We start from the raw sequence: 14445 nt of genomic DNA, 5'->3' as shown, positions 1-14445 counted from the left end.
TGCTGTGATATATGATAAGTACATATCCTGAAAAAGAACCTCATAACAACACTGTACTGTAAAAATAAAATGTGCTATTTTGTTCGCTTTTTATTTTGAAACATAATGCCCTATTTTATTGTGAGAATAACCCCTGCAAAGGGGGTCATCCTAGCCAGGAGCAGAAATGAGTGTGCTACATTACCTATGTTTAACTGTACTGCCGGGGTTAATCACATATAGAAAAAGCACATTTGTTTAAATAAAAAGCTCTGATGAAACATAGTGTTGTATTTTAACACCAGACTGTTCCTTTAATACCAGCACCATTTGTGCCTTGATTGGAATCTGGCTCTATATTATATTCACTTCTCCCTTGAGATAAAAATCACATATGAATTTAATAAACAATATAAATGTACCTGATTATGCTTTGCTACTGCTGCTACCCTGAACCTCTCATGGTCGTCTTCCTTCATCCTGAGAAACTGGTTGTATTCTTGATTTCTCTCAAGTCGCAGCCTTTCCTAAAGTTAACACAAAAAAGTTTACTATTTCCCAATCGTGTATCCTACAAATATAAATACTAACAGGGTATCTGATGTAAGAATAAAAATACAGCTCACTGGAAAGTAAAATATATAAATGTCCTACTTTCCTGCTGTAGGCCAGTGCTTTCCTTATTAGATGACTGCTGAAACCAAAGCTAAACTATTCTATATCCACTATATTCCGGGGTACACGACAAGCTAAACTCATCTCCTGCTGAAGAGCAATTGACCTTAAAAACTGGGAATGCAAACAATGGCTCACACAAAGGGTGGCAGAAGGTACTGGTGTTGAAGGGGTTATAACTTTATGCTGTTTATTTCTGTTTTTCTTATTTAATTCCTCTGGTTTTCCAATTTAACTCTCTCTTTGTGCAGGGCTCAGCAAGGGACATGTGAAAAAGGAGACCGCCTTGTGAATGTTTGTGTACACCTTTAAGAACTGCCAGTGCGAAATAATTATCCAGGGTGCTAAGCAACCTCCTAGAGCCCCTGCAGCTGTGCAACCTATATTTTAGCATCAGAATAAAAGCATGACAGCTATTACGCAGGGATTGTTAAAGGGCAATGATACCAAAATGTTTAAACACTTGAAAGTGATGCAGCATAGCTGTAAAAAGCGCACTAGAAAATATCACCTGAACATGTCTATGTAAAAAAGATAGATATTTTACCCCAAATCCCCTAAGTATTCAAAACCCATTGCAAAGGACTTTAAGCAGCAAATCAGTATGTCTGTCCCGGGACAGGCAAGGGAGTGAGCATCATGCACACTCCTGTAATTAACCTATTCAGTTTAAGGAAGTTTACTATGAAATCTCATTAAAATTAAGTGAAATCTCATGAGATCACAGTAAAAGAGTTCATGACCTCAGCACTGTTGATTCTGATTAGCTGCAGTTCATTTCTTCAGGGTTTTTTTTTACCTGCAGCTGGACAGCAGCTGAAGTATAACTTTTTACACAGGGCTTACTCTGCTGAGCTGAGGAAATTGTGAGGTAAAATATCTTCCGTTTTTACATAGAGATGCTCAGGTGATATTTTCCAGTCAGCTTTTTACAGTTATACTGCATCAGTTTCAAGCGAATTAGCATATGAGTATTATGTCCCTTTAACAATAAAATTAAACTTTAACATATAATATGCTTTAGACATGTGAAGACAAAAACAAAATTGTTTCGGACAAATAATTTGTTACAAAAAATAAAAATAAATGAAATAGTAAAGGCGGTAATTTGGAATTGTTAACAAAAAGCCTTTAGGGGAGTAGTTTTAACCACACAAATTAAGTAAAACAAATTTCTTGTATGCATTTTGTTTGCTTTTCATTAAAGGGACGATCATTTATTATTTTTGAATGAATGCAGTGAATATGGAAAAAAAAAATATCATTTTTTAATATTCATCCAAACACAAATGCATGTGTCTAATATGTACTATGAAACACTAAAAGCACAATATAAATAAAGCTTACAAAGTTGGGACAGTAAAGTCAAAATTAAAACAGATGGATTTGATAAATCTTGTAAATGTTAAACAACTTTCAAATTTACTTCTAATATCAATATTGCTTAGTTATTTTGGCATCCTTTGTTAAAGAGTAAACCTTAAAGGGACACTGAACCCAATTTTTTTCTTTCGTGATTCAGATAGAGCATACAATTTTAAGCAACTTTCATATTTACTCCTATTATCAATTTTTCTTCGTTCCGTTGCCATCTTTATTTGAAAAAGAAGGCATCTAAGCTTTTTTTTGGTTCATTCTCTGGACAGCATTTTTTTTTTTGGTTCAGACTCTGGACAGCTTCATTTTTTTTTTTATTGGTGGATGATTTTATCCACCAATCAGCAAGAACAACCCAGGTTGTTCACCAAAAATGGGCCGTCATCTAAACTTACATTCTTGCATTTCAAATAAAGATACCAAGAGAATGAAGAAAATTTGATAATAGGAGTAAATTAGAAAGTTGCTTAAAATGTAATGCTCTATCTGAATCACGAAAGAAAAAATTTGGGTTCAGTGTCCCTTTAACAATTTTATACATAGTTATACATGGTTGCAAACACTGGTGCTGCCTTAGACTGCTAAAGACACATGCACGCTCCTAAGCTCTTATCAACCTACCTAGGTTTATTCTTCAAAGGATGCAGAAAGAATGAAGCAAATTTGATAACAGAAGTATTTTGAAAAGTTCTTTAAAACTTCAAGCTGTATCTGAATCATGCAGTTTAATTTTTACTTTACTGTCCCTTTAATAAAAACTAAAATAACTGAATGCTAACATACGGTTTACAAGATTACAGGCACAATGTTTACAACACATATTCATGTATATATTGCTGATATCATTTGTTTAATCTAGAAAAGTGTGTGCAAACTTTGAGTGGGCTGAGTTTTCACAGAATTTAACGGCGGTAGATAAGCCATATTAAAAAAAAATATTGTGATAAAAGAATAAAATGCTACAGATCCTGTGTCCTCATATTAATACAGCACTTCACCTAACAATCCTTTGCAACCTTGACAGACTTATTTTTACAAAGGAAACTTTGGTTTGAAGCGTGTTCACAAAAAAATATCCTGGTGGGTCACAAAATGTGTGTGTTGCCAGCTGTACAGCTCATATTCCAAGACACAACCCACCACAAGTGAGATCCCCATCCTTACAGAGTATGGACTCATCTTACTAGCACAATCCACTAAAGGGAGACTGAACCCAATTGTTTTCTTTCATGATTCAGATAGAGCATGACATTTTAAGCAACTTTCTAATTTACTCCTATTATCAATTTTTCTTCATTCTCTTGCTATCTTTATTTTAAAAGCAGGAATGTAAAGCTTAGCAGCCAGCCCATTTTAGGTTCAGCACCATGGATAACGTTTGCTTATTGGAGGCTTACATTTACCCACCAATAAGCAAGCATAACCCAGGTTCTCAACCTAAAATGGGCCGGCTCCTACACATCACATTGAAATGTCCAAGAAATATCAATCAGCACCTGAACTACTTGCACGCCATGTAGGGGTACCACCAAACCCTACTAAATGCAGTAATAATCCAAGAAATATGGCAGCAATCAGTAGTTTAACAAATGGTCTTTATTTAGAGCACAGCAAACAAAACAGCGACGTTTCGGGAGCTTCCTCCCTTTGTCAAGCATAAAAAATTGTGGTAACAAGCTTCTTAATATACCCACATCCACCAGGTGGCAGCAAAGAGTAATTTCCTCCTATATAGGATACATTTTAACCCATTCATTTCTTTGGGACATTACAAAAGTTTTTACCACATCAATATATTACAGAGATACAAGTTAAAAATATATTAAATTGTTTCAATATACATTCAATATATACAATCAAAGTTGATACAATGTTTAACTATATATACACATGGTGCAAGAATCAATCCTTGTAAACCAAGATTAATCATTATTGGGAATGCAAATATTACTTTGCAAGAAAAGAACATCAGTACAGAAAAACCCGAATTTATTCTATAGGAACACTGACAAGTCCCAATCTTTATTAAGGCCCATAGGTTGGAGAGTGTTCAATTCAAAAATCCAGAATCTCTCCCTTTGATGGAGCATCAACTCCCTATTACCTCCTCTCCTGGGAATAGGGACAAAATCAATCACTTGAAAGCGGAGTTGATTAATGGCATGTCCTACTGAATTAAAGTGACAGGCAACAGGGGACTTTTCATTCTTTGTTCTAATAGAGCTCTTATGTTCCACTATTCTATCCCTAATGGGCCTGGTGGTCTCACCCACATAGCTCCGCCCACAAGGACACTTGATTAAGTAAATTACAAATTTTGAGTGACAGGTATAGAAGTTTTTAATCTGATATTTTTTGCCTGAACTGGGATGATAAAAGACAGATCCTAGAGCTACCAATGTCAGCCCTAATCAATTTTTGTTGCAATTTATAGCCCCTTTTAAAAGCAGGCATTGGATTCTCCACAAACTCAGAAATATTAGGATAGCATTTGGACAATAAAGGCCAGTGCTTCCTAATGATATTATTAATCCTATAGCTCTGACAGTTGTATTCTGACACAAAAAACATTCTTTTAGACTCACCCCTTCTTTCTTCCTTACTTTTTTTAGGGGGTGTATGGTTTTTTGGTTCAGTGGACAACAGTGAAGCCCTAGGAATAAGAGAGACAGATTAAGCCTCTTTCTCCAACAATGTTTTGGGGTAACCACGCTCTAAAAAGCGATTCATCATTTCCCCTAACCTCAAATCAAATAACTGTTGGTCAGTAACAATCCTACGGGCCCTTAATAATTGGCTCCTAGGTAGAGCTTTTAACAAGGATAGAGGGTGAGCACTATTAAAGTGCAAAATACTGTTGCGGTCAGTAGGTTTTCGAAATAAATCAATAGTCAGAGATCCTTTTGTATTAACAACCCTGGTATCCAAAAATACAATTTCTTCTTCACTCAAAGACAACTTAAACTTTAAATGTACTGTTGAACTATTCAAATCATGAATAAAGGCCCTAAGGGTTCCAGCGTCGCCCAACCAAATGCCAAAGATGTCATCGATATAGCGCCACCAACAGGCGCCATACCGAATGAAATCCTTGTTGGAATATACAAATCTTTCTTCAAAAGCATCCATCAGCAAGTTAGCATAATTGGGGGCGACGCTGGAACCCATGGCTGTCCCCTGAATCTGTAAATAATAATCATCCCCAAAAAGAAAATAATTATTATATAAAACAAATGCCAACAATTTAAGAAAAAATTCAATCTGGTTATCAGAAAAGTCACCATAGGCACACAAAATTGATTCAACAGCCCCCATACCACTCACATGCGTGATAGAGGTATAAAGGCTTTCTACATCCAAACTGTAGATGATAAACTTACTTGTCTCTAAATTCAAAGCTTCTAATTTAAGTAAGAAATCACTTGTGTCTCTTAAAAAAGAGCTAGTCTTCTCTACATAAGATTCAGATCCAATTCTGGAATGCCCCATAGCTGGGTCAGCTGAACAAAAACCTCCGGGTGGAGTTCCCACTCCCCCGGATGAAAAGTCTGACGACTTAGAAAATCCGCTTCCCAGTTGTCTACCCCTGGGATGTGAATTGCAGATAGATGGCAGGAGTGATCCTCCGCCCATTTGATGATCTTGGATACTTCTTTCATCGCTAGGGAACTCCTTGTTCCTCCCTGATGATTGATGTACGCTACAGTCGTGATGTTGTCCGACTGAAATCTGATGAATTTGGACTCCGCTAGTTGAGTCCATGCTTGGAGCGCGTTGAATATCGCTCTCAGCTCCAAAATGTTTATCGGGAGAAGAGATTCTTCCCGAGACCATAGACCCTGAGCCTTCAGGGAGTTCCAGACCGCACCCCAGCCTAACAGACTGGCATCGGTCGTGACAATGATCCACTCCGGTCTGCGGAAACTCATTCCCTGAGACAGGTGATCTTGTGAAAACCACCAGAGAAGAGAGTCTCTGGTTTTCTGGTCCATTTATATTTGAGGAGATAAATCTGCGTAGTCCCCATTCCACTGCTTGAGCATGCACAGTTGCAGTGGTCTGAGATGAATTCGGGCAAAAGGGACTACGTCCATTGCCGCCACCATTAAACCAATTACCTCCATGCACTGAGCCACAGAAGGCCGATGAATGGAATGAAGAGCTCGGCAGGTGTTCAACAGTTTGGACTTCCTGACCTCTGTCAGAAAGATTTTCATTTCTACCGAGTCTATTAGTGTTCCCAGAAAAAAATTCAATCTGGTTATCAGAAAAGTCACCATAGGCACACAAAATTGATTCAACAGCCCCCATACCACTCACATGAGTGATAGAGGTATAAAGGCTTTCTACATCCAAACTGTAGATGATAAACTTACTGGTCTCTAAATTCAAAGCTTCTAATTTAAGTAAGAAATCACTTGTGTCTCTTAAAAAAGAGCTAGTCTTCTCTACATAAGGTCTCAAGATCTTATCTAAATATATAGAAATGTTGGATGTAATTGCTCCAATAGAAGACACAATTGGACGTCCAGGGGGTGCTTCAAGATTTTTATGTACCTTAGGTAACGTATAAAGTACAGGTGTACGTGGATATGGTACATCAAAAAATTTAAGTAAATCCTTATCAATAATTCCATTTTTTTGGGCAATTGTCAAAGTGTTCCTCAGCTCATTTTGAATTTGAAAAACAGGGTTATTAACAAGTTTTCTGTACACATGTTCATTATTTAATTGACCTTTAATTTCTCCAATATAAAAATATTTGTCAATGATTACAGTTGCACCACCTTTATCCGCTCTTTTCAAAATTACATTATCCTTAGATGATAAAGATTTCAAGGCTAATCGGTCCTGTTTAGAAAAGTTATTCAAAAGGTGTTTATATTTTAGTTCAGCCTCATTGTTACCAACAATCTCAGCAGTAGGTATATATTTACCTTTATTATTAACACCCCTTGAATTTCTCTCTTTCAGGACCTTGTCTTTTAAACAATCTATATCCTGCATCACCAATTTTACAAAGGTTTCAACCCCATGGTGATTCTGGGCTGGTGAAAACGTACTTTTGTTTCTCAAACCAACCTCTTTCAGACTTAATCTGTTAGCCACATTCACATTTCTGGATATACATTTATTATCAAAGGCAAACATCTTTAGCCTAATATTCCTAAAGAATCTAAATAAATCTTTGGATAATTGAAAAAAGTTGCAATTGTTCTTAGGGCAATATGACAAACCTTTATTAAGTACAGCTAACAACATCAGAAATTTCAGCTTTAGAAATATTTAACACTATGTCATTATTTGTATTTTTTGTATTTTTAACACTCAGTTGGGGTACACAATAAGAGGAGACAGTCCCAGATGATAAACGGACAAGTCCTTCATGTAATGTGAGTTCATCATTATTATGCCCAATCATGTTAACACTCTCCTCCATTATTGGCCCCGATCTTACCGGCCTTATTTCTGCTTCTTTCTGACAGAGCGTAATGGGCGTTGAGGTTTCTCTTTTCCTCCTTCGGTGGTGTTTCCGCCCTCCACGATGGAGTCGACATTGGAGTCCCCCGCCGAGTTATATGAAGAGCCGTACCCACTGTTGCTGCGTGTGGGTGCCCGGAAGTGACGTCTACCTCTACCGGAAGTCCCTCGCCTGGAAGTGCCCTCCGGATCGTAACGCCATCTGTAAACCCTTCCCAGGGAATAATCCTGCTCATCCCGGGCAAATTTGGTACGCTTGCGGGTTTCTATGGTTTTCTTCAAGTCTCCCACAGTGGTCTCAACCTGAGTAAGCAGCTTAGATGATTCTTCAGTCGGTAAGCTGTTAACAATCTCCGACTCTATTTCTTTAAGTTTAATTTGTTGCTCCGCTGTTTCTTTATTCAAACAATCCACAGTGAGAACCAACAAGTCCATTGAACATTTATTTAGTATTTGTTCGAATACATCACAATAGAACTTGTTATCCCTCATTAATGTCGGGCGGGCAGTCATTCTCAGACCCCGGGGGATCCGCTTCACCCTATGGTACTCACTCAGTGTGGTAGCATGCAGGTCATAAGCCAATTTCTTTTTTGCCAGTTTCTCATAGTCCTTAGAAACAGATTCTGATGGTGCTATTTTCAAAAATTCTCTGGAACCTTTGGTTAAGGTAGTGATCCTTGCAGCCTCTGTATCAGAGTATGAAAAAGTTTTCCAACTTTGCTGTGCTTCTTCCATTTTAATAGGATAATTTTCCCAACAGGTGCACAGAAAGACAGTGGTACCAAACAATGAAATGTCCAAGAAATATCAATCAGCACCTGAACTACTTGCACGCCATGTAGGGGTACCACCAAACCCTACTAAATGCAGTAATAATCCAAGAAACATGGCAGCAATCGGTAGTTTAACAAATGGTCTTTATTTAGAGCACAGCAAACAAAAAAGCGACGTTTCGGGAGCTTCCTCCCTTTGTCAAGCATAAAAAATTGTGGTAACAAGCTTCTTAATATACCCACATCCACCAGGTGGCAGCAAAGAGTAATTTCCTCCTATATAGGATACATTTTAACCCATTCATTTCTTTGGGACATTACAAAAGTTTTTACCACATCAATATATTACAGAGATACAAGTTAAAAATATATTAAATTGTTTCAATATACATTCAATATATACAATCAAAGTTGATACAATGTTTAACTATATATACACATGGTTCAAGAATCAATCCTTGTAAACCAAGATTAATCATTATTGGGAATGCAAATATTACTTTGCAAGAAAAGAACATCAGTACAGAAAAAACAAACCCGAATTTATTCTATAGGAACACTGACAAGTCCCAATCTTTATTAAGGCCCATAGGTTGGAGAGTGTTCAATTCAAAAATCCAGAATCTCTCCCTTTGATGGAGCATCAACTCCCCATTACCTCCTCTCCTGGGAATAGGGACAAAATCAATCACTTGAAAGCGGAGTTGATTAATGGCATGTCCTACTGAATTAAAGTGACAGGCAACAGGGGACTTTTCATTCTTTGTTCTAATAGAGCTCTTATGTTCCACTATTCTATCCCTAATGGGCCTGGTGGCCTCACCCACATAGCTCCGCCCACAAGGACACTTGATTAAGTAAATTACAAATTTTAAGTGACATGTATAGAAGTTCTTAATCTGATATTTTTTGCCTGAACTGGGATGATAAAAGACAGATCCTTTAATCATATTGCCACAACATGAACATCCCAGGCATGGAAAACAACCCCTATTCCTGTCAGTCAAAAATCTCTGGCTCAATCTGTCTCTCTTATTCCTAGGGCTTCACTGTTGTCCACTGAACCAAAAAACCATAAACCCCCTAAAAAAAAAAAAAAAAAAAAGTAAGGAAGAAAGAAGGGGTGAGTCTAAAAGAATGGTTTTTGTGTCAGAATACAACTGTCGGAGCTATAGGATTAATAATATCATTAGGTAGCACTGGCCTTTATTGTCCAAATGCTATCCTAATATTTCTGAGTTTGTGGAGAATCCAATGCCTGCTTTTAAAATTGGCTATAATTTGCAACAAAAATTGATTAGGGCTGACATTGGTAGCTCTAGGATGGGGGATGGTCAGAGATTTTTGACTGACAGGAATAGGGGTTGTTTTCCATGCCTGGGATGTTCATGTTGTGGCAATATGATTAAAGGATCTGTCTTTTATCATCCCAGTTCAGGCAAAAAATATCAGATTAAGAACTTCTATACCTGTCACTCAAAATTTGTAATTTACTTAATCAAGTGTCCTTGTGGGCGGAGCTATGTGGGTGAGACCACCAGGCCCATTAGGGATAGAATAGTGGAACATAAGAGCTCTATTAGAACAAAGAATGAAAAGTCCCCTGTTGCCTGTCACTTTAATTCAGTAGGACATGCCATTAATCAACTCCGCTTTCAAGTGATTGATTTTGTCCCTATTCCCAGGAGAGGAGGTAATAGGGAGTTGATGCTCCATCAAAGGGAGAGATTCTGGATTTTTGAATTGAACACTCTCCAACCTATGGGCCTTAATAAAGATTGGGACTTGTCAGTGTTCCTATAGAATAAATTCGGGTTTGTTTTTTCTGTACTGATGTTCTTTTCTTGCAAAGTAATATTTGCATTCCCAATAATGATTAATCTTGGTTTACAAGGATTGATTCTTGCACCATGTGTATATATAGTTAAACATTGTATCAACTTTGATTGTATATATTGAATGTATATTGAAACAATTTAATATATTTTAAACTTGTATCTCTGTAATATATTGATGTGGTAAAAATGTTTGTAATGTCCCAAAGAAATGAATGGGTTAAAATGTATCCTATATAGGAGGAAATTACTCTTTGCTGCCACCTGGTGGATGTGGGTATATTAAGAAGCTTGTTACCACAATTTTTTATGCTTGACAAAGGGAGGAAGCTCCCGAAACGTTGCTGTTTTGTTTGCTGTGCTCTAAATAAAGACTATTTGTTAAACTACTGATTGCTGCCATATTTCTTGGATTATTCCTACACATCACATTCCAGCTTTTTAAATAAAGATAGCAAGAGAACAAAGAAAAATTGATAATAGGAGTAAATTAGAAAGTTGCTTAAAATGTCATGCTCTATCTGTATCATGAATGAAACAAATTGGGTTTAGTGTCCCTTTAATAGTGAATATCCAAAACATAATGAATACAAGGAAAGAGAACCTCATTAGTTATGCCTAGAAACATGAGAGAAGATACAAAACTTATGATACCTGGATTTCATTTCTGATTATGCTGGTTTTCCCTAGACACATACTCACCAGTGACAAATGAGAAAGCACTACAGGAGGTGGGTAAGAAAACAAAAAAATTTATTATTTTCCCTTTCAAATTGTAAAACCTCTGCAACGTTGCCTGTCTGCATATAAACTTACCTGTGGCCTAACACTCAGTCATGGTGGCCATTGTGGAACGCAACCGGGCACTACAGCTCCTTGTTTGATATAATCTGCTTTATTGGATCCCTGCAGTTGTAAGGAGATTGCTTCCTGTCTGTTCCTGAATGTAGAGCTTGGTTGTTGCCTCTGAATGCTGCTAAGCCCCTGGCTGCATCCTGAATACTATCCTTGGTTAACCCCTTGGCAAATAGCCTGGGCTCTGCCTAATATGCGGTACTGACCCCTGCATCAGTTTAACCCCTTTGTACCATGCCTATACTAATGGTCACCGACCTTTGCCAGTGTACCCACTCCTGCCCCTAGCCCTAGTTACCCCCTAGTTACCTTGCATGGTTTACAGTGATGACCTTATACAGATGTCTGCGCCTCTGATTACACCTTGATATATTTAGACTCTGCCTGTTTACATTTTACAGGTGCCTAGACTTTGTCTTTGTTTTGCCATTGCACCTTGTCTGGACTTTTTTTTGTCAGTATATGACAATGTTCTACTGCTGTATTTTTACAACAGTAGTGAGGTTTCCTTCATTCATTTAAGGGACATTAAAAACTAAATACGTTTTATAAAGCATAGTATTGAGGTTTTTCCCAGCCTCCCTCTAGTAATGGGTGCCGCTATGCTGAAATCTGTCTCACTAAATTCCAGTGCTGACCTGTCTGCACATGAGCAGTAACTCTCCTTTAGATACCTGCAGTGTAACCTAGGTTCCAACATGGCAACACCCATGATTAGAGGGAGGTGCATGAAATGTGTTAATTCACTTTTGAACATAAAACACAAATTATATTATTGTTGAATGTCATACAGCCAACCAGTAGTGAAAACATAAAGTGTTTTATGTTTTCCAGAATGCCACCTAACAAAGATCAGGAGATGCATATGTACCAATTGCCATTTACTGTTATAGGGACACTGAACCCAATTATATCTTTCATGATCCAGACAGAGCATCCAATTGTAAGCAACTTTCTAATTTACTCCTATTTTCAATTTTTCTTCATTCTCTTGGTATATTTATTTGAAAACGCAGTATTGTATGTTTACAAGCCAGCCCATATTTGGTTAAGCACCCTGGGTAGCGCTTGCCGATTGGTGGCTACATTTAGTTACCAAACAGAAAAGCTCTACCCAGGTGCTGAACCAAAGATGGGCTGGCTCATAAGCTTATATTTCTGTTTTTTCAAATAAAGATGCCAAGAGAACGAAGAAAATTTGATAATAGGAGTAAATTAGAAAGTTGCTTATAATTGCATGCTCTATTTGAATCATGAAAGAAAAAAAAATGGGTTCAGTGTCCCTTTAAGCATTGAGGATGCACTGTACCATCCTAGTAGAAAAAAACAGAATTTATGCTTACCTGATAAATTACTTTCTCTTACGGTGTATTCAGTCCACGGATTCATGCTTACTTGTGGGATATTCTCAATCCCTACAGGAAGTGGCAAAGAGAGCACACAGCAAAGCTGTCCATATAGCTCCCCTCAGGTTCTGCCCCCCCAGTCATTCGACCGACGGTTAGGAGAAAAAGGAGAACCATAGGGTGCAGTGGTGACTGTAGTTATTTTAAATTTGAACCTGACTTAAATGTCAGGGCGGGCCGTGGACTGAATACACCGTAAGAGAAAGTAATTTATCAGGTAAGCATAAATTCTGTTTTCTCTTACTTGGTGTATTCAGTCCACGGATTCATCCTTACTTGTGGGATACCAATACCAAAGCAATAGGACACGGATAAAGGGAGGGAACAAGTCAGGTAACCTAAACGGAAGGCACCACTGCTTGCAAAACCTTTCTCCCAAAAATAGCCTCCGAAGAAGCAAAAGTATTGAATTTGTAAAATTTGGCAAATGTATGCAGTGAAGACCAAGTCGCTGCCTTACAAATCTGTTCAACAGAAGCCTCATTCTTGAAAGCCCATGTGGAAGCCACAGCTCTGGTGGAATGAGCTGTAATTCGGTCTGGAGGCTGCTGTCCAGCAGTCTCATAAGCCAATCGGATGATGCTTTTCAGCCAAAAGGAAAGAGAGGTAGCAGTCGCTTTCTGAACTCTCCTCTTACCAGAATAGACGACAAACAAGGATGAGGTTTGTCTGAAATCTTTAGTTGCTTTTAGATTTTAATTTTAAAGCACGAACCACGTCAAGATTGTGTAAAAGTTGTTCCTTCCTAGAAACTGGACACAGAGAAGGAACAATGATTTCTTGGTTAATATTCTTATTAGAAACCACCTTTGGAAGAAAACCAGGTTTGGTACGCAAAACAACCTTATCTGCATGGAACACCAGATAGGGTGAATCTGCAAAGCAGACAATTCAGAAACTCTTTGAGCAGAAGAAATGGCTACTAAAAACAAAACTTTCCAAGATAATAACTTAATATCTATGGAATGTAAAGGTTCAAACCGAACCCCTTGAAGAACTGAAAGAACTAAATTTAGACTCCAAGGAGGAGCCACAGGCTTGTAAACAGGCTTGATTCTAACTAGGGCCTGTGCAAACACCTGAACGTCTGGTACAGCTGCCAGGCGCTTATGTAACAGAATAGACAGAGCAGATATCTGTCCCTTTAAGGAACTAGCTGACAGGCCTTTCTCCAATCCTTCTTGGAGAAAGGCTAATATACTTGGAATCCTAACCTTACTCCACGAGTAACCCTTGGATTCACACCAACCAAGATATTTCCGCCATATCTTATGGTAAATTTTCCTAGTGACAGGCTTTCTGGCCTGTATCAGAGTGTCTATAACTGATTCAGAGAAACCATGCTTAGCTAGAATTAAGCGTTCAATCTCCAAGCAGTCAGTTGCAGAGAAACTAGATTTGGATGCTTGAAAGGACCTTGAAGTAGAAGATCCTGCCTCGATGGCAGTCTCCATGGTGGGACCGATGACATGTCCACTAGGTCTGCATACCAAGTCCTGCGTGGCCACGCAGGCGCTATCAGAATTACCGAAGCCTTCTCCTGTTTGATTCTGGCTATTAGCCGAGGGAGAAGAGGAAACGGTGGAAAGACATAAGCTAGACTGAATGACCAAGGCGCTGTTAAAGCATCTATCAATGCCGCCTTGGGATCCCTGGATCTGGATCCGTAAAGGGGAAATTTGGTGTTCTGACGGGACGCCATCAGATCCAATTCTGGAATGCCCCATAGCTGGGTCAGCTGAACAAAAACCTCCGGGTGGAGTTCCCACTCCCCCGGATGAAAAGTCTGACGACTTAGAAAATCCGCTTCCCAGTTGTCTACCCCTGGGATGTGAATTGCAGATAGATGGCAGGAGTGATCCTCCGCCCATTTGATGATCTTGGATACTTCTTTCATCGCTAGGGAACTCCTTGTTCCTCCCTGATGATTGATGTACGCTACAGTCGTGATGTTGTCCGACTGAAATCTGATGAATTTGGACTCCGCTAGTTGAGGCCATGCTTGGAGCGTGTTGAATATCGCTCTCAGCTCCAAAATGTTTATCGGGAGAAGAGATTCTT

General features: G+C 38.4%; 1 protein-coding gene across 1 annotated transcript in view; it reads right to left on the bottom strand.

The window, feature by feature from the left end:
* CSPP1 (centrosome and spindle pole associated protein 1) overlaps positions 1-14445 on the bottom strand; it is a 411029-nt gene that overhangs the window by 311759 nt on the left and 84825 nt on the right. The window contains exon 7 of the mRNA XM_053715098.1: positions 402-506. Within this exon, the coding sequence (XP_053571073.1) occupies positions 402-506 (105 nt within the window). The remainder of the gene's footprint in view (positions 1-401; positions 507-14445) is intronic.

This window comes from Bombina bombina, chromosome 5 (genome assembly GCF_027579735.1).
Source record: "Bombina bombina isolate aBomBom1 chromosome 5, aBomBom1.pri, whole genome shotgun sequence".
Classification (NCBI taxonomy): domain Eukaryota; kingdom Metazoa; phylum Chordata; class Amphibia; order Anura; family Bombinatoridae; genus Bombina; species Bombina bombina.
The sequence above is the reverse complement of the archived record's forward strand: the minus strand, read 5'-3'. Positions and strand labels throughout refer to the sequence as shown.